The following is a 19,356-nucleotide window of genomic DNA, read 5'->3' as shown; positions in this document are numbered from 1 at the left end:
GGGGGGGGGGGCATTGAAGTGCGAGAGAACGAGTTCCCGCGATGACGCGGTTTTATATCATCTGGCCACCAAGTTTTTCCCGGATAAATAACTTATTGCGAATCAACAAAATACGTAGTTGAAAAAATGACTGCGTACTTGGGTCGTCAAGTAAATTGTTATGTATTTGCATGTGTATGATAGTTTGTCTGCAGTTAAGGCGCCACGTGCGTTCACAGTATTGCGCAACCGTGTGTACCCGAGCACGTGTGTTGTCCCGCCGCCTAGTTCACTCGGTCGATTATGTACGCGTGGAATTGTGATGCCTCGCGTACCTCAGAGGCTCAAGTCACTCGGTGAAAAAATTTATTATCGTAGTTATTACCTTCATTTTTTCATTGTTCAATCATCCGTTGATTATTTGAGCTCGTGCTCATCGACTTGTGGATGAATCTCCGGGTGTAGGGCTAAGTTTGATGATTTTAATCCAGGAGATTAGGGAATGTTAGTATTTTAGATTACGATTTTCGCTGAATATCTGTGGAATTGTGGAATTTTTCTCGAAAGAAATTTCGAGACAAAAATTTGGTTGAATTTTCCGGGTACGATTCCGGAAATTTTGGAAGATATCATTATTTAAAAATCTAGGATTCCATTGAAACTGGAAATTACGTACATTTTATCCCCGAAATGGCATTAAATATCACTCTTGTCGAAATTACTGCGAGACTTTCCATGGATTTTCAATCATTCTCCTTCAGATTCCAGGATATTCTCCAAAAACGAATTTCAATTTTTTAAATCACTACTAAATTGTCATGGAGCTGAAACTAGCGAAAGATTCGCCAGCGGAAGCTGGGATTTAAACACATCTAGAGGTGTGCAAGTATTGTTTAATCATCTACAAAATTTTTCGCACTTGAAAAACATTTCAGTAGCCAAGCGGTAAACTGGGTTAAGTCGTTTTTTACTATTGGCTAGTTTTTGACGAATATCTCGGAATCTAAAAGAGATAGAAAGATTTTTGTCATGACCTTTGTTGTAGAGCCAATAGAGCGTTATAAAAAAAGTCATGAAAAAAATTTTGCTATCTCTCTTAGATTCCGAGATATTCAGCAAAAACTGGCTAATAGTCAAAATCGACTTAACTCGGTTTACCGCTTCACTACTGATTTGTACATGTGATTGTTTGATTCTTCCGCTAGCGAATATTCCGCTAGTATCAGATTCATTAAATCGTCAAACAATTCTCCCAAAAATATCGAAACCCACATAATCAACAAAATTGCCTCCTAAAACCACTTATCCACTAATTTATTTTCTCAAACCGTTCAAGGAAGCAAACGAAGGATAGAACAATAAATTCATGCGTTGCCAACACGACCCCGTCACTCAAATTTACAGCGACGAGGTTTTCCGTGTGCGTCAGCCCTGGGTATATCGATCGAGCATAGACTCACAATTGGTTTTGCCCATGAATCCTCCCCCCGACAAATCGCGAAACATTAAACTTCTGGGACAACAATTACCCATTAAATCCGTTAATTCAGGATGAAATTTTCATGAATGACTGCTCGTTTCACCGCAAATCGATCATTGTTGATCAATCAACTAGTGAATAAACAGGCTTACGATGAGAAGGTGCGTCACAAAGAAATCGATGGGCCACGGTCGCCGCATAGCCATGTAACTGAGCTAAATATGACTCACCGCGGGTCACCCAGGCGGCATAAACCACTAAACTCAAATATCTCCCATTGAATTCCAGGAACCCTCGGTCGCTCACCCGCGCAAATTGCTCAATTAGAATAAACTCATTATAAAATCAACGGGCTCGAGACTGGCTATTCAATCTGATGTAACACCCGGCAAACTCGAGACATTAGAAAATGACGTGTTTTTGGCAGTTTTACCCGGAATCATCGGATTCACCGATGACTCAGGCAATAATTCCTACCATCACGATTACCAGATAAAGCCAGTCATCTGGCTCCCGCATTGCTCTGAGTGATGAAAAATTCCGGAAAAGCCCGATCAATCATCAGGAAATAGAACTGAATAATTAATGAGGGGAGGTCAATCAATCGGATTTACACGGCGGGTCTGGGTGATCCGATGCGTCGTCGGCCTCGTGCGACTGTTTTCCGCTACACAACCGAGGTCAGGATGGCACGTTTACCCTCGGAAAACATGACATAACCACCGCCAATCGTCATTAGATTCACCTGAGGTTATCTCAAACGTTCTCAACCCACACATTCATACTCGTCCGCACGACTGAATAATACTTCCACGTTCATCCAGGTGTTGTCTGCAGGCTGACATTCACCGTTGAGTTTTAACCTCAGCATTTGTATCCGTAATACATCTGCATACGTGCGTTTTGCTGTTTGCTTTTAAATCCTCGGTTATACCACTTGCACGTGCTCGTCAACGCTGTGTGTACGCGTGCGCCAACATACGCCCGTTATTACGTAAGACGGTTTTTGGTTCACGTTGTGCTCGACTTGACGATTGTGCATGTGTATTTGGTGTAGGGTTGTATGTATAATTTCTCTATCGCGTGTTCAGCGCTACCTGACACACCACCGATGACGCAACTTGACACCAACTAATTTTTTTATTCCAGAGAAAGACTTTTTTTTTATTTATTCCTCGTATTTCCATGAAGTGGAAAAGTAATGCCCCAGTGGGAGTTTTTCATTTATTGAACAACAAAAAGGGCCTATCGCATTATCCCCTCAAATTATGTTCTAATGGGTGAAATAAATTCAGTTGCGAATATTTCTTCTCTATCCCTCCTACACTGTTACCGCAGAATAGACGGGGGCAACGATCGCACTTCCGGTCTTGTGTAGTACGTAAATAAAACACGTGTACATATCAATGGCCCAAGCTCAACTTATCCACTAGGCATGCCCACTAATCCCTGTAAACTCATAATTTCGTTGTTTTAACAGTGAAAATAGTTTATCCTCTTGCACGTGCAATTCTCGGGGAGTTGAGTTTGCAGTTCCCCGTCTCTCTTCACCTCTCCTTTTCTTTTCCTTCGCTCCGCAGTTCCAAGGCGAACACACGCTTGTGTAATCACATAACTACACGAGAATGCACGTGTTCTATCTCCAGGGATTGTTCACCGAGAAACGGGTTGCATCAGTCGACCCACATATAGCGATAAAAGAATTGCATATTTCACGCTTTACTGTTCGTCTAACTAATATTTTCACAAGCTAATTTACGTAGATTTGATTAACTTCCCCCTGAGCTTTGACTGGAATTCTAATGACTCGTTTGTGAATAAATAAAACAAACAAGGTTTAGTGACACATGTTTCCTCGTTCCTGATTCCCATGTCGGGAGTTTCAGGGTACGCGTGACCTCACCCAAAAAGGTCGCACGTACATCCAAAAACCTTGATGACTTCCTCAATTAAGGTGTTTCGTGCGAAAAAGGTTAATAATGAGATTCATCTGGAATTCATGGAGAATGTTTATAATCACTATTGAATTATCTATGAATTTTTCTAGAATTTTTTTACATTTCATTTTTAAGTTATCAATTCCTCATTTACGGGGTCGATGCATTGTATCGACCCATGCGAGTGTGAACGCTTGTTTTCAAAATTGATTATTTCCAAATCTGTGAAGAGTAACTTGATCAGACAAACGAAATTGGGAACCGGAATACTGTAGCTTCAATTATTCTTAGCGTCCAATGGTTCTTAAGGACGAGCGAAGTCTTCACTTTTAAATTTCACCGCGGTCTTCCCTTAAAAAAAACAAGTAGGAAATTGTTCTTGTATTGCATATAGTACAGTAATTTTTGCTAATAAATCAGCAATATGCTTCCGAATGGTTACATTGCATATAATTTCCTTCTATCATGTATAATTGAATGAATGTGAAACATCACATCTGAAGATACCATCAGAAAGCTCACTTTCAGGAAAATTCATGAAAAATTTGAAATTTTCAACAATCATCACAAAAATCAACTTAACCAATCAGGATAACGATTATTTCTGTCGCCTTTATCTTCGAACTCGGTCAACAGGACATTCAATTAATTCAGAACATTTTTTGCAGTTAAAAATTATCCAATTTCATCGATTCATTATCGAACAATCGAAAAATACATACATGCGTACGAACACGGTCTAAAAATTGCATTTTCGGAGATTTTGGCTCATAATGGATCGACATAACAAAAAAAAATCCAAAACTTAAATTCGAAGGATTCCAATGCTTCCATTCGGAAGCAACAAGAAAAACCTAGCTGAAACCATCCACAATAGATGAATCAATGTGAAACTATCTAACTCATTTGAATTTATGTTTCAGATGTTCTGAGAAGACGAATTATGGTGGCTGAGTTCATTGCCCGCCAGAGTGGATCGCCCATAAACGGTGAAACCGCCTGTTTAAACGGCAACATGCCAGCGAGTCATACGATGGCCCATCCGGGTCATGGGCCGCACAGTGGTCACGATGCTCACGGTCAAATGCCAATGAGCCATCAGACTCACCATGGCCAGCAGCATCAGCCGAGCCAGCAGCAGATGCAGCACCAGCAGAGTCAATCGCAGGGTCAACAGCAGTCACAGCCCCACCACCATCATCCTCAGGGTCAAGGCCAACAGCAGGGACAACAGATGCATCACGATTCGCAGGTGACACATCCCGAAAATTATCCCCCAAACTTTGACATAAGGAAGGAACTTTTCTCACAGCGCAAGCAGCGCGAATTTATTCCCGACAACAAGAAGGATGACAGCTATTGGGACAGACGTAGACGCAACAACGAGGCTGCCAAGCGATCCAGGGAGAAGAGACGTTTCAACGACATGGTGCTGGAGCAGAGGGTCATGGAGCTCAGCAAGGAGAATCACATTCTCAAGGCCCAGTTGGACGCTATCAGAGACAAATTTGGTATATGCGGTGATCAAGTGATAAGTGCTGAACATGTTTTAGCGGCACTGCCATCGGAGCCAACAATGAGTGTAAAAAGGGCCAAATTGCCACCATCAGCAGCCCTCCTGTACGCGAGAACACCGAGTCCAGTGCACACGTCTGTCATTCATCAGCCAGTTAGTGGTGCCAGATCACCGAGATCACCAGCCCAACTCTATGTACCAGAGACAAGCGCCTATCCAGAGACTGAAAGCTTCCAGTATCCCTATCCTCATCCAGCAATGCACTTTGACACAACAAGTGCACTCAATCTTTCGAGAGGTAGACGAGCTCAGTCGCCCTTTGAATTGTCCTCAGGCAGTGGTGATGAGAGTACGCAAATTGTCGCTGCTCAGAGTGCAACAACTGGCAATTGTCTACCCCACAAATTGAGGCATAAGTCGAGAATTGGTGACAAGGATGCGGCGAGTGCACTTCTTGCACTTCAGGGAATTAAGCAGGAGCCGGGCCCCAGGGCATCGCCACCCTGGGACAACGAGGGCTCCAGTGATGAGAGGGATTCCGGTATTTCACTGGGTGCTGAGTGGAATCCATCTACCAATGTTACAGCTGTTCCTGAGACTGAACGAGAGGTCAAGTCTAGGCTTGACAGACTTGCATCTGAGGTCGCATCACTACAGTCAATTCTACGTCTTGGTAAAGCAGGGGAGACACATGCAGGTCAGATTAATCATCAGGGCACGACTACAAGCATCACAAGCAGTACCGGGGCTGGCTCTGGACTACAATGAAGCTGATTAAAATCACACGTTATTTTTCGTTTTTTTTTTTAACGTTAAGTTTATCGTCGTGCCAAGATTCAACCTTGGGGTTTTACTCGATAATGTACCGTTCAATGGCTGTCCAGTCGTGGCGTTGATTCAATGCCTTCGTGAGAATAATTTTAGATTTAATACACTCGGCGAACGTTATTCAACTCTCAAGTAAACTCGTCGTATTAAGGAGATAGAATTAGTTGTTTATTTCCAAACAATCGTTTCCAGTGTCCCATACCCTTTACCCATCCCACTTCCATTTCTGTCATTGTAGGTTCTATTATTATGTTATTGTGTTATTAATGTTTAGAGAAAATTAATCGAGTTTCGCGAATTGTTGTTGTGACATGTTTAATCGCGCAACCGGCTATCCACTACCATCAGAATTTTATCACCAGCGAGAGGTAGATTAAATTAATGTTTCAATATACACTCGCTAAAACCAAATTCTTTCGTTTAGTTTTTCATTTTTAAGGTAAAAAAAATCTCATTGATTTATTTCACTTTTTTAATTCTCGTGAGTTTTGTAAATATTTGAATGCCCACGGTGCTTCGATGCATCATTATTCGAAGATGAAGACACTTAACGTTAAAATCGAGTGTAATTGTTTCTTTCTTTCTTTCTTCTTATTTTTTTTTATTAAGGAAAACAAGGCCCGTAAGCAACAGAATTTTGTATAAAGTATTAAGCGGAGCCCTGTGAGTATATGTAATATTTATATTTGTACACGAGATGAATATCTAATTATTAACAAGGATAAACCTTCCCCTCCCTAGAATCTGTGTAAATTTTTGAGTGGAAAATTTAAATCAATTTTCTATCGCACATTTGAAATTAATCGTAATCTTGGTGGCCAAAGTGTTTGATTATTGAAATTACGATTTAATCTCAATATCGACGATTTTTCGTGGCTGGAAATTGTAGCATGGAGATTTATTTAAACGTGAGATATACCTCCCCCATGAGAAATCGTCAATTGTATTATAAAACGAATGAAATCAGTACCAAGTACTAAATTAGTCGATTAACAAGAATCGTACATGCGAAATTGTGTGCAGAATATTATACACCAATCTACGTAAAAAAAACTACGATTAAGAGTCCCCCACTCCCCACCCTTAAACCCTCGCCCTCCCTTTCTCCCTAAAAAAAATTATTTATTACAATTAACAATTCGTAAGTAGGAGAGTATCGACGGCTTTTTGTCCATTTTTAAGATGAAAATAACAAAGGGCGCTTATGAATACGAAAATTGTGGTGTTGATGCAGAAAAAAAAGCTAATGAATTCATTTGAAAACCGAAAGCCCCGATGAGCCCAACACAAGACTGTTTTATTACTGTTTCAGTGTTCTTATCACGAACACAGGATACATTGGTTTGTTTTTTATATAATAAAAATGTAGAAGCAGATTCAACTGAAAGAAATTTGTAATTATAAAGTGGAAATAGTGTAATGGAAGATATTTATATGATGAAAGGACTGGTGAAAATAAAATTAAACTGCAATGAAATCGTCTCCTGTATCAGTTAATACAGAAACCGATAATTACACGTTCAATTGAACCCATGCACCACGAATAAGCCTTTGAATAATATTTTTGTAATTTCTTACACAATTTCAAAGAGCATTAAAATCTATGGAACAATTTATCCAGAAATTATCAATCTTTGATAAACAATAGTAATGACCAATTTCTATTGAATTGAAGAACCACCAGTGCCTGGTATAAAAAGAAGGGAATGAAATTCAGAAATTACGTAGGCGCTATCGACAATCTATGCAGATGAAATGATTGGAATTATTCGAGAACAAAGTACCGTTTAATTGTACATTACATAGGCTCTAGTCGCTGGAAAATTTTTGCACTCGACTCCTCTTATCTGTGCATCTTAACTGTGGGCGTTAATTGTTTTTATTCTTTCATTGTCAAAGATTCATCTGTAGCTTTTTACTATTCAAATAAAATATTTGTAAATATCTCTGAGCTGAGCTCTTTTTTTTATTTCCGGAGGGAGAAGAAGTGTTTTTTTCTTTTTGTACATTTGGAGAATAATATTGTGGAGAGAGCATGGTTTATCTTATCACGACTTCCTGACCACTACATCCCAGTTTATTCGGACGATTGGGACGAGTTTTTTTTCCATGGATGTGGAGATGTGCGTGGTGGGCATTGGAGTGAAAATATGTGGAGATAGTGAGAGAATGTTTTTCGAGCGATGGAAATTTTTTTAATTGGGTCGAATTGGTTTTGAAGAAGTTGAGTTAAACGATGTATTCGAAAGTTTATTTTCTCTTTGAGATATGCGTCTAGGTGTAAAGACATATCAACAGCGTGTAGTGTACTTGTATATGAATATTGAAATAAATATTTTCAATGTTTTTGACAGTAAACTATTGTTGTTTTTTCATATTTCCCAAATTGACGACTGTTTAGAATCTAATTGATTGTGTATTGCTTTGTAGATTTTAAATCATCAAAATTCCTTAAAAAAGCTTGAGAAAAATTTTGAGAAATTAATATACAATTAACATCATCCAAATTCAATTTGCCAGATATTTTCTTTTAGAATATTTCTTTCTTCTGAGAGAGTAATAAAAATTTTCCAACTTCCAAAAATTCTTCTTTTATATTCAGAAGGATTCCTCTCGTATATATATTCTATATTCTAATTAATTTGAAATGAAACAGCAGGGTCTCACTCATCACTCTTATACTTTATTTTCTATTGTAATTTGTATAATCGATTTGTCGAAGTAAAAAATCATAAGGATTAAATAAATCAAGCATTCAAGTAAATCATTAATTGATTCATTCCTTAATTGTTAAAATCATTATGCAAAGTGTCAATTCTCTCCTTTATGAGCTGTTTTCAGAAAGAAACCATTAGATGGAGGGCTTGTAAAATTAATTAGACTTTGTCTTCTCTATGAATGCAGTGTTCACGACCCGCGTAGAACTGAGGAGATGAAATTCAACAGAGATTCGATTACTCATTTTCGTTTTTTGCATTTGGTTCTGCCACGACGACGACGCGAGGCGTTTGGCCGTGCATCAGTTTTCTTCGAAGATCTGTAGATTGATAAATATTACATTATTAAACAGTGATTTCTATTACTAATTAAATTGTGAAGTTGATCTTTATTACCTATGAACTCGATTTACTGTGACAGAAGTGTGTTTTTTCAACGTTAAATGTTGCTGTACCAATTCAGCTAATTTTCCTTGCTGGGCTAACATCGAGAGAAAGGTACAAATGAATTCGTCGTAATTATGCGTTCGTCTGCAGTCATCAATCTATCCAGAGAAGCCAAAAGTTCAAATTAAAAATCGGTACGAATACTGAGAGGAGTAATGGAAGGAGATGGGTACAGAAATTTTACATAGATTATTTTGTAAATATCTCTGAAACTAGGAGGTGTAGGATAAAATATCGACATATCAAATATGTCGTAATTCTCAAAAACATATAAAGAAGAAATGTCGACGGCCATTTGCTCCAGAAAATTTAACTTCCTGTAAATAAATCTGAATGTTCTAGGATTTCGCAGTTCGATGGAAAAAAGCAATTCGATGAGATAAAGTAGTTTCATAGATCGATGGAAGAAAGAAATAAGGAACTAGAAATCTGCAGGGGGGTGTATTATTCATTCAACCGTAATTTTACGTGGATAGTCTATGGTCTTTATTTTTTTTTTTTGGGAAAGAAAAAATTAAATTTCTTGGATTCTCCAAATTGAGTTTTCCAAAAAGTTCTATAATTTTCAAAAATATTTTACGTTGATGCAGCAGTCTGAAAGCCCCTCATCGTCATGCGAATTTTCAATAGAATTCAAGATTATTTTGGAAAAACCACGTGAGCTCTGTCGTATCGTCTTAAAACCCGGAGAATTTTCACAAATTTCGTAAAAAACTGGGAAATTTTCTAGAATTTGCTACACCTGCGATAGATGGCGCTGCGGTATAAGACTTTTTTCCGAAATAACTCCCTATGGAGTTAAACTTTCTAAAACTATAAATGTATCCACGCCAAATAAGTCTCCGGAAATTTTTTCGTCTAAACCTAGAAATTTCAGAGATATCTTCACAATAATCTGTATCGAATTGATTTTCGACTCATCTTCTTTGCCTTGTGATGCATAAAGCATTCAATAATTCATGATTCTTACTTTATATTTGTTTCGCTTATCATTCTCATCCTTCAAGCAGGTCTCACAAATACTGATTTCATGCTCAAGATTCTTCAGCAGAGCGAGAAGATCTTTGGGGGCGAAGGTATGTGGTTCAAACAACTCGGGATATTTCGAGCACAATTTCGAATCAATTTTCTCCACCTTTTTCTCCTCCGTGACAGTATCTCCATTGCTAGTTTTCACCCTGGCATGGGGTATCCGTACCTCCCCAGACAAACAAACCTTTTTATGCAAATGCCCAGAATCAGATACCAGTCGTTTTCCATTTATGTTAATGTTGCCGAGGGAACGACCTGGAAAAACATCATTTCGTTCACTCCATCTCCTTCGTAAACACACAAATGATGAAAACAAATCACTCACTCAGACCTGCCTCGTTCTTCTCATCCCCAGCGACTCGAATAACAACAAATTTTTTAAAGTCCTTGGTGGATGTGGGACTGCTCTGGCCAGAATTCCATCCCCAAGCTAAAAAAAGACCAGTTGTATATAATGAAGATTGGAAGCCCTCATCTCAGTGTTTTAATTATGAAATTATTTCGCGGAGGGATTTCTCACTCGAAAGAGTCTTGATTTTTTTTGTTTCTATTTTTTACGAATGACTTTGATATTTTGTTCTAAAACTTACTTTTCTGGGAATTTCGCATTCGGTAATTTTCTGGATTTTGCCGTAATGAAACTGACAGTTCTTGATATTCGTTATTTGTCCTGAGTATTTGTTGTTATCACATGGGATCATAAACAAATATGTAATTCATTTTCGACTCAGCTCTTCATGATTTTGAAAATAACATTTTTTCTAATTGCAGGGGACTATGATTTCGCTTTATTCTTCAAGATTTCAGATCGGGAAGTTTACTTCCCTTACCATTAACAATCTAAGCGTGTGTAAGTTGTCTGTGGGCGCCTGTTTCTCTCTCTCTCTCTCTCTTTCTCTCTCTCTCTCTCTCTCTCTCTCTCTCTCTCTCTCTCTCTCTGTTCCTCTTTTTCCTCTGTCAAACCGTCGATGTATGAGTAGGGGCTTTCCGAACACTTAAATTCGTGGAATTCGTCATAGATGCTGAAATCTCAGCGAGTATCCGCTGTATGTTATTACTAGAGATGCGGAATCACCGTCATTTTCCCTATCCGTCAGGTCAGACGTAAATGACCGGATTCTAACCGTTTTCTGACCCTGACCGAATTTTGTATGCAAAATAACCGTCACAGTTAAGCTGCGTCAGAGACTAGTCAAAAAGACCAAAAATTGTCGATATAGTTGCCAGTTGACCGTCATTTTTATTTTCGTCATATTTCGGGTAATATTTTGAGGGCTCGATCGAAGGACTTTTTAACAGAATTGAATTATCATTTATTAATTTATTTATTGATTATTCTTCATTATCTTATTTATTAATTATTCTCAATGGCCCCGTTTTTAATGATACACTGTTAAAAGAAACATGAAATCTCAGATTTCACTGAAAATTCAATGAAATTCTTCATTTTATCTGAATTTTTATCGGAATTTTTCGGTTTTCTATTAATTTTCAGGGAATAATTGAACTAAAATTTACAGTTTTCATTGATTTTTCTCCGAAATTCCGAATTTTCAATGATGAAATTCCATGAAATTTGAGTGGAATTTGAACACGATAAAAATGTTCAAAAAGTGATCTGGAAATTTGAGCTAAAATTTTTAACAGTGTAGAAATTACTGGATTAGTACTCGAAAATTGAGGGTCATCTATAACATCGAAATTGACCGTCCAAATTTGTTTGGTCATTTCATGCTTATGGTCAACCGTCACTTTTTTTTCTGACCACGTAGTCAGATTATAGGCGCGGTAATTACCAGTCATGGGGGTGGACATTGACGCACGAAGAGAAATATTCAATAAAAATTACGTAACTTTTCCGTAAATCTGGAGCGCAATGTGGTTGTAGGAAATTTTACGGAACTGTCACGAAATTTTTCCAGAGCATTCCGTCATTTTTATCTGAATCTCCTGTGGAAAATTACGACACCGTCACTTAAATTTTCTGAGTCGATTCCGTAATCGGTGAGTGAACTGTGGGTTCCGTAATTTTTACTGAACACTAGACTAGAATATATCCAGTGTAACGTTTTTTGAAGCCAATCTAGTCGCCGTATTGTGTCATTAGATTTTTTGTAAATGATTATAGCATACATTAAAGATATTACGATAATAGTATATTATATTATATTCCATACTATATTATATATATTATGTATAATATATAATAGAGTACTATATGCGTTATAAAATATAATGTACATAATAACAAAAATTAACTAATAAACTAATAACAATAACATACATTGAGTATACGATATTGTACTATATTACATACACGATTATATATGCATAATGTATTATAATATAGTATTATCGTAATATCTTTAATCTATCCTACCATCATTTATAAACATCTAATGACACAATACGACGAATAGATTGGTTTCAGAAAAAGTTACACTGGATTTTTTAATGAAGAATTTTTCTCCGTGCGGTCATTCGATCGGTAACTTTTGTCACTGACATCTCTAATTATTTCTGAAGTAAAATTTCAAGAGACTATTTTATTAGCTGGAAATTCTCCGCAAGAAAGGTCTTCCTAAATTTTTCGTCTAGCCCGCTTGTTTTCAGGAACATCAATTCGACTGATCCCCTTCTATCTCGTCACAACAAACCCAAAATTTCTCCCCTGGATTTACTTAACCCACTCCATTTTAAAGCACTTCGCCGTCTATTTAGCACTGAGAAACCTCTCGAGCTTCTGCAAAAATTGAGACCCCTAACTGTTCTCTAGAGGTGCTAATGATCCTGCGGACTCATCCGGAAGTCAAGTCAGAGAGCTCAATACCACAGACACCTCAGTATTCAGTGAAACACAATGGAGAACACTCTACCAATTCTCCTGTTTTCCTTGACATTCGCTGGTGCATCAAAGTGCCCAGAGGCAAGAAAACCACACGTAACAGGGTGTTCTATTTATTACGAGTGCATTAATCTCCCTGAAGGGGGGTATGTATGGGCTCCTGCGAAGTGTCCGGAGGGACTGGTAAGTACCTTTAATCAATTAAACCTTCGTCACTCACGTTTGGACAAGCCAGACACACCCCAGACCTTTTTCTATTATTCTTCATCATTCTTTCATTGATCCGGAGGAAAATTTTCGAATGAACATTTTCCTACAAAACTTCAGCCATTTCATTACAGTGCCGGCTTTTCTCTTCGAGTTTCCATTTTATTTCGTTTTCAAAAAAATTGGTTTAAATAGATGAAATAAACCTTCCCAGCTAACAATTTACCGGTAAATTTTCGGATATTTATCGGTCTTGCTGGGGAATTTTAGATGGCATCCGTAAAAATCGTTCCCTGGGTTAAGAAGTGCCGAAGCCTTTAAATGTACATAGATGAACAATTTTAAGGAAACAAATTAACGGGAAACGAATGAAAACTCATTTTCCTTCTTTATTTTTGTCATCGTTTTTCGAAGGTTTAGAATGTAATTCTCAATCAGTATTTCTGGCTGATGTCTTTAGATATAACACAAGCTTATCACTGTTGATAATTTTTCGGTGAAATTCTCGTGCAAGCATCATTGAAATTTCAAGGAATTTCGGAATTAGTTCCGCCTTGTAACCGCCCTAGAATATTCCTGTTGACACTGTGCAACTTTTAATCCTAGTCTGGTCACCAAACGCGTCCCCGTGACTTGGTCACCTCCTCGGGAATTTGCCGCCGTTATTTAGGCTTAGGTGTTGCCGAATTCACTCTACACTGCCCGGGCGCGTTTAGCGAGTTTCCGACAACGTCGCATCATGGGCAATTTCATTTAACATGGGAAAAAATAATTCATCTGTTCGAAATAATTTGTTTTTCCTTAGGAATGTTGGGAAATAGCTTGTTCTAAAAACTACTATAATTTTTTGGGCACTTCACTTGACAAAGTCATTTTTATTATTATTTTTCCGGTTAGCCAGTCAATTGTAATTATAGAAAACGCGCGGCGGGGTTTTCCTCGTAGGGTGACCAATCTAGGGTTAAACACCGACTGCAGTCAGAGACGTCCTACTAGGTCATTCGACCTTTGAAGTCATTTTTGTGAAAATTGATAAAAAAAATGTTCCGCATTCAAACTGAGTTTAACCATCTCAAATCTTTCCCCCAGATGTTTCAGCCTTATCTACGCCTCTGCGTCCTCCCAGGGGACACTTGGACCTGCGTGGACCGCCCAACTGACCCTTTAGCAAACTTAAAACCCTCAAAAACTCCGGAATTACTCGACGAATCCAAGACGAGTTACCACGAATTGAATCCAAGTTCTTTCGATTCTACTGGATACCTCAACCTCGGCAATTTCCTGCCAATAATTCCGTATCCACTGATAGAAGTTCAAAGTCTCAATGACAAGGAAAACGACGTTCAAACCCCCCTGAAAATTCCGAATAACATAAATTCAATGGGAACGAATACGATTGAAAAATTGAATGGAGTCAGTCAAGTAATTTTCTACAGAAATCCAGGACCCGCCTCTTCATCATCTCCAGTAATCGATGCCTCGAACAATGAATTCATCGTGCAATTCATTCGTAATTATATTTTCAATAAAACTATTCATTCAAGAAGTGACAGAAGACGGGTGAAGAATAGCTCGAGCACGACAGAGAGGATTAATGGCCCTGGAGATGGGCCAGAAGTTATTGCGACGAGTGAAATACCCCCGAACGACGAATTTATTGATGAAGCAAATAATGTAATAGCGATAATAGGTAATTTAGGTAATAGAGAGTACGTAACAACCGAAAAATACAAATCACTGTCGACACAACTGAAGATTGAGGTGATCGAAGTTGTCCCCTGCACAACAGGCATTCGCCTGCCAAATGCCACAAATTGCATGAAGTACTACATGTGCGAGCCAAAAACAGCTGAGGTGTATGACTTCACATGTCCCCAGAATACAGCCTTCAATGCGCAGATTAATTTATGTGATCACCGAAAGTATAAATCATGCAGAAAGATGATCGAAGGGATCCAAGTGGAAAAATTGATTCTGGTTCGAGAAGAGGGGGATCAGACACGAGAGGATAATCCTTGTGAGAAGATCGGAAAATACGCGGATAAAACTTCAGAGAAATTTTACTATTTGTGTTACACAGATGGGCATTCGGAAAAAATCAAATCTGTGAGATTATCTTGTCCTAATAATTTAATGTTCTGCGAGAAAAGAAAGGCCTGTGTGTCTCAACGTTTTTGTCATGATGTGGAATAACTCAATTGAAGTAAAAAAAATAGTACAGTAGATCATAAACTAATAAATTAAGGGACCCAAATTATTTTTAGTGAAGATTTTTCCCAATTATTTATCAATTATTTTTAAAAATCAGACACGAGAGGATAATCCTTGGGAGAAGATCGAAAAATACGCGAATAAAACTTCAGAAAAATGTTATTACTTGTGTTACACAGATGAACATTCGGAAAAAATCAACTCTGTGAAATTATCATGTCCCAATAATTTAATGTTCTGCGAGAGAAGAAAGGCCTGTGTGTCTAAACGTATTTGTCATGATGTGGAATAACTCAATCGGAACAAAAAAAATTACATTGGGATCATAAATTGATAAATTAAGGGACTCAAAGGATTTTTTAGTGAAGATTTTTCCCAATTATTTATCGATTATTTAAAAAAATCAGGCAGAAGTGAATGGTCCTTGTAAGACTGGAAAATACGCGGATAAAACGTCAGAAAAATTTTACTACCTGTGTTACACAGATGAACATACGGAAAAAATCAAATTTATGAGATTATCATGTCCCAATAATTTAATGTTCTGCGCGAAAAGAAAGGCCTGTGTGTCTAAACGTGTTTGTCGTGATGTGAAATAACTCAATCGAAGCAAAAAAAAGTACATTGGGATCATAAATTGACAAATTAAGGGACTCAAAGGATTTTTTAATAAAGATTTTTCCCAATTATATATCAATTATTTTTAAAAATCAGACACAAGTGAATGATCCTTGAAAGACTGGAAAATACGCGGATAAAACGTCAGAAAAATTTTACTACCTGTGTTATACAGATGAAAATTCGGAAAATATCAAATTTATGAGATTATCATGTCCCAATAGTTTAAGGTTCTGTGAGAAAAGAAAGGCCTGTGTGTCTAAACGTGTTTGTCATGATGCGGAATAACTCAATCGAAGCAAAAAAAAAAATAGTACAGTAGATTCATAAATTAATAAATTAATTTCCCAATTTCATTATTTGTAATTAAATTATCTCGACGATGATGAATTTTTTGACCAAAATTAAGAGACACTTTTTGTAGTTGGAAGAAAAAGAGCTCTTAAAAAATTACTCAAAACTCAAATTAATCTAAAAAAAATCGCTTTAAATTCATCTCTTCTTGATTAAGTTAAATATAAAATTTTAGATAATTATGTAATAATTCCAAAAGCATTGCTTCTACCCGAAAATAGTACCGTGCCTAGTCCTTTCACAATTCCCGTCGAAAAACATCTCTTCCTCTCATCATTGAAATTAATGCACAATCATTACCTTGAGTGGGCGAATTGAAGGCGGATCCAATTTCCGAGGAAGTATCAGTGCTGGACGAGCTGTGAGCAGGTGAAGTTTGAATCCTCAGAGGAGTAGCATAATCCAGAGCGCACATGACAACCTTCTCCATGCCATGTGCCTCATTCTTCACCTGATTCCCAGTCTCCTCGACCTCCCCGTGCTCACTAGGTTCAACATTAACCGTAGGAACACTCACCCCTTCCGCCTCCTTCCCCTCCTCCACCTTGACCCTCTTCTCCCCTTTCTCCCCATCGAGATGATTCTTCTCATTCTCCTGATGACTGAGTTTCACCAGCTGCTGCAGTGCCTCCAGGACGATCTGTCTGTTGGTCTTCAGCATCGTTAATTTGTGGGAAATAGCTAGCCTCCTGTCAGGAACAACTGCCATCAAGTTGAACCTGATGTCCTGGAGTTGTTCTCCAGTGGAGATCCCCAGACGATCAGTTATGACTCTTCTGAACTGCTCGGTCCACTCCTCGTGCTCCTTCCAGGGGCCGTGGTCCACTGGGTAGGGCTTCAGTCCATCCAGCTCGAATAATCTTCCACTGATTGGGACGTAGCTGACAAAGTGATAAGCTTCACCTGTGAATCTTCCTGTTGTCACACCAGTGTTCTTGTCCTGTCGTCTCTTGGCTTGGGGCATTGCGTGGGAGTTGTGGGCACAGGCTAGCTCAGGAGTATTGCCAATGGCCCATCCCTTGTTCTCGGGGCACATGCCAGAGGTGTGGAGTTTCAGGCGTGATAGCGTCGAGCCCAGGTGGATGTTGGGGCAGTTCAGGAGGACTGAGAGGAGGGCGTGGGTTGCACAACTGTTTGGAACGACCTGGGGGATTGAAATTTATGGGCAAAGGGGTAGAGATACACTTCTTGAAAATTTTTAACAGTTAATTGAGCGAAAGTTCCACTCAGAGTTGAATGAATTTCGAAATTGAAAATTCACAATGTGATTGAAAAATCGATGGAAACTGGAATTTTAGTTCAATTATTTTTCAACTTTTTTACTTTTAAAAAATGTGTTCCGTCCCACCATGTCCTACATCAGATGTGAAATCAGATGATAACTGTCACTCAAGAAGACGTTGATAAACCAAATTTTGAGTAATTGTAGGGGAAATTCAGGCAAAATGAAACAGAAGGGCAAAATGAAACAGTCGCAAAATGACTGTTTGATGCAACAAACAATAAAATTTGTTATATTAACTTTTATTTATTAACTTGTTTTTAATATTGGGAGTACTGATGAAAATAATAATTTTCCATTCAGTAGAATCGAAAATTATTGAGAAGTTTCGACGGGAGAAGATTTTGTCAATGGATTCATTAAAAAGAAAATGAAATAGCAAAATCCAAAGTCCAGAGAAGCAGTGAAACGGTAAAACGGTTCAACTAGATTTTGACTATTGGCTTGTATTCAATGAATATCTCGGAATCTAAGGGAGATAGCAAAATTTTTGTCAAAACCTTTTTTGTTCCCCATAATTCGCTCTATAAAAAAGGTTATTACGAAAATTTGTTATCTCCCTTAGATTCGGAGATATTCTCCAAAAACTCAACCGAAGCCTAAATCGACTTGAACCGTTTTCCCGCTTCGCTACTGAAATGAACTTCGCCAATCGCAATCAGAGGCTGTTTCCCTCACACTAGAAAGTTGAAAAATAAAATTCCAAAAATACAGTGTTTCCCCAGATGAAAAAGAATTCAAGGCTTCACCTGCTGTGCGAAAAATATATTATTCACGATCTCCTCATCCTTGAGAAAACTCTCATCCTGCTCCACAACTTTTCTCCTGGACCTCCTCTCCTCGATCCATCGAAAGAGAAATATAAATCCGTAGACCGGGCCCTCGAGTGACTTCTGAAGATCGTAGATCTCCTCGACCTGGACCCCCTTTACCCCGAAGTCCTCCAGAAGCAGAGTAAATAGTCCTGGTGCATCGTAAAAGAACAATAAACTTCAAAACCCATATTCATATTCAAATACCTGGTATTCCACAACGCAACTGTCCTACCTGGGTCACTTTCGAGCTCCAGCCAGCCCTCGGTCAATCTATTGATATCCACCGGCATTTTTCGGGTCTCATTACTTCCCGGAATAATAAAGTAATCTACCTGGAAGACTCATTGTCACCCAACGACGCCATATTAAGGCACCAAAACATCAATTACATGGGGTGGGGGGGCGTTCGTGCTTCCACAACTATACACATCCGCGGCTGTCCACAGATTTGTGAAAAATGTGAGGGAACAACTGTACACAACCACATCTGTGCACGATCCTTGCAGTCGGTCAAATAGTGTCGGTAGAGTAGAAATTGCGTTCGTTTTATTTGCAGTCGATATTAATTATGGATGGCGCCATGTGTCACAATATTGAGCGCTCGCTAAATAGGAAAGCAGATCCGATCAAATAGCCCCTCATGTATACATATTCCATTTTTATTTTTTTCCTCATTGAAGTAGTTTTGAAGAAAATTGCGAGCTAATAAAAAACATTTGCTAGTTAGTACTTTTTTTAAAATAAATTTTTGAACAATCACCTCTGAAAAAAAGAGCGTTATCCTCCCTATTTCAGTATTTCCAAAATATTTTATCACCAATCGGTAGCAAATTGTTTGAAGATTTTTGCGAGTTAAGAAAAAATCGTCAATGCACTCCTATTATTGTGTAAATTAACAATTCCAATTTCAACTGAAAACCAGAGTTGATGACCAGAGTTTGTAGCAGATATGTCAGACAAGATATGAATGTTTTTTTTGGCTCAAATGAAAGAGACAAATCTCTCTAAAGATGATGTCTGTTTTCAATTGAAAAGCGCAATTGTGACATCATTGTCCAGTGGGGTCTAGGAGTCTCCCCTGGTTCAAA

At 38.2% G+C, this 19,356-nt stretch overlaps 2 protein-coding genes across 4 annotated transcripts in view; one reads left to right on the top strand and one right to left on the bottom strand.

Moving 5' to 3' along the window:
• LOC107047887 (RNA polymerase II degradation factor 1) overlaps positions 1-8,098 on the top strand; it is a 12,406-nt gene extending 4,308 nt beyond the window's left edge. Inside the window, exons 2-3 of one of the 2 annotated variants that reach the window (XM_015270783.1) lie at positions 4,320-4,648; positions 4,709-8,098. In XM_015270783.1, the coding sequence (XP_015126269.1) occupies positions 4,340-4,648; positions 4,709-5,680 (1,281 nt within the window). In that variant the 5' untranslated portion in view covers positions 4,320-4,339 and the 3' untranslated portion in view covers positions 5,681-8,098. Of the gene's footprint in view, positions 1-4,319 lie in introns of both variants that reach the window. The other variant, XM_015270782.1, reaches the window with a different exon arrangement.
• Positions 7,970-18,781, bottom strand: LOC107047886 (ubiquitin carboxyl-terminal hydrolase calypso). 2 transcript variants are annotated; one of them, XM_015270780.1, is made up of 7 exons: positions 18,501-18,781; positions 18,203-18,417; positions 16,472-17,315; positions 10,262-10,366; positions 9,875-10,191; positions 8,854-9,002; positions 7,970-8,777 (listed from the first exon to the last, which is right to left on the bottom strand). In XM_015270780.1, exons 1-7 carry the CDS (start codon positions 18,556-18,558, stop codon positions 8,699-8,701), a joined length of 1,767 nt encoding a protein of 588 aa, XP_015126266.1. In that variant the 5' UTR covers positions 18,559-18,781; the 3' UTR covers positions 7,970-8,698. The 2 variants fall into 2 exon arrangements, with proteins under 2 accessions (XP_015126266.1, XP_015126267.1); XM_015270781.1 differs by having other exon boundaries at positions 10,268-10,366.
• Between the last annotated feature and the right edge of the window lie 575 nt (positions 18,782-19,356).

Source organism: Diachasma alloeum, unplaced genomic scaffold (assembly GCF_001412515.2).
Source record: "Diachasma alloeum isolate Michigan unplaced genomic scaffold, Dall2.0 Dall_scaffold_78908, whole genome shotgun sequence".
NCBI classification, from domain to species: Eukaryota; Metazoa; Arthropoda; class Insecta; order Hymenoptera; family Braconidae; genus Diachasma; species Diachasma alloeum.
Note: the sequence above shows the minus strand (reverse complement) of the source record. Positions and strands in the feature narration are given on the sequence as shown.

Bases quoted from the DNA above. Each gene is read 5' to 3' on its own strand.
- LOC107047886 (XM_015270780.1), bottom strand. From the start codon at position 18,558: ATGCCGGTGGATATCAATAGATTGACCGAGGGCTGGCTGGAGCTCGAA. The intron at 18,418-18,500 runs GTAGGACAGTTG...ACGATGCACCAG, and splicing joins GGAGCTCGAAAGTGACCCAG to GACTATTTACTCTGCTTCTG. The intron at 10,192-10,261 runs GTGAGTGATTTG...ATGTTTTTCCAG, and splicing joins GAAGAACGAGGCAGGTCTGA to GTCGTTCCCTCGGCAACATT.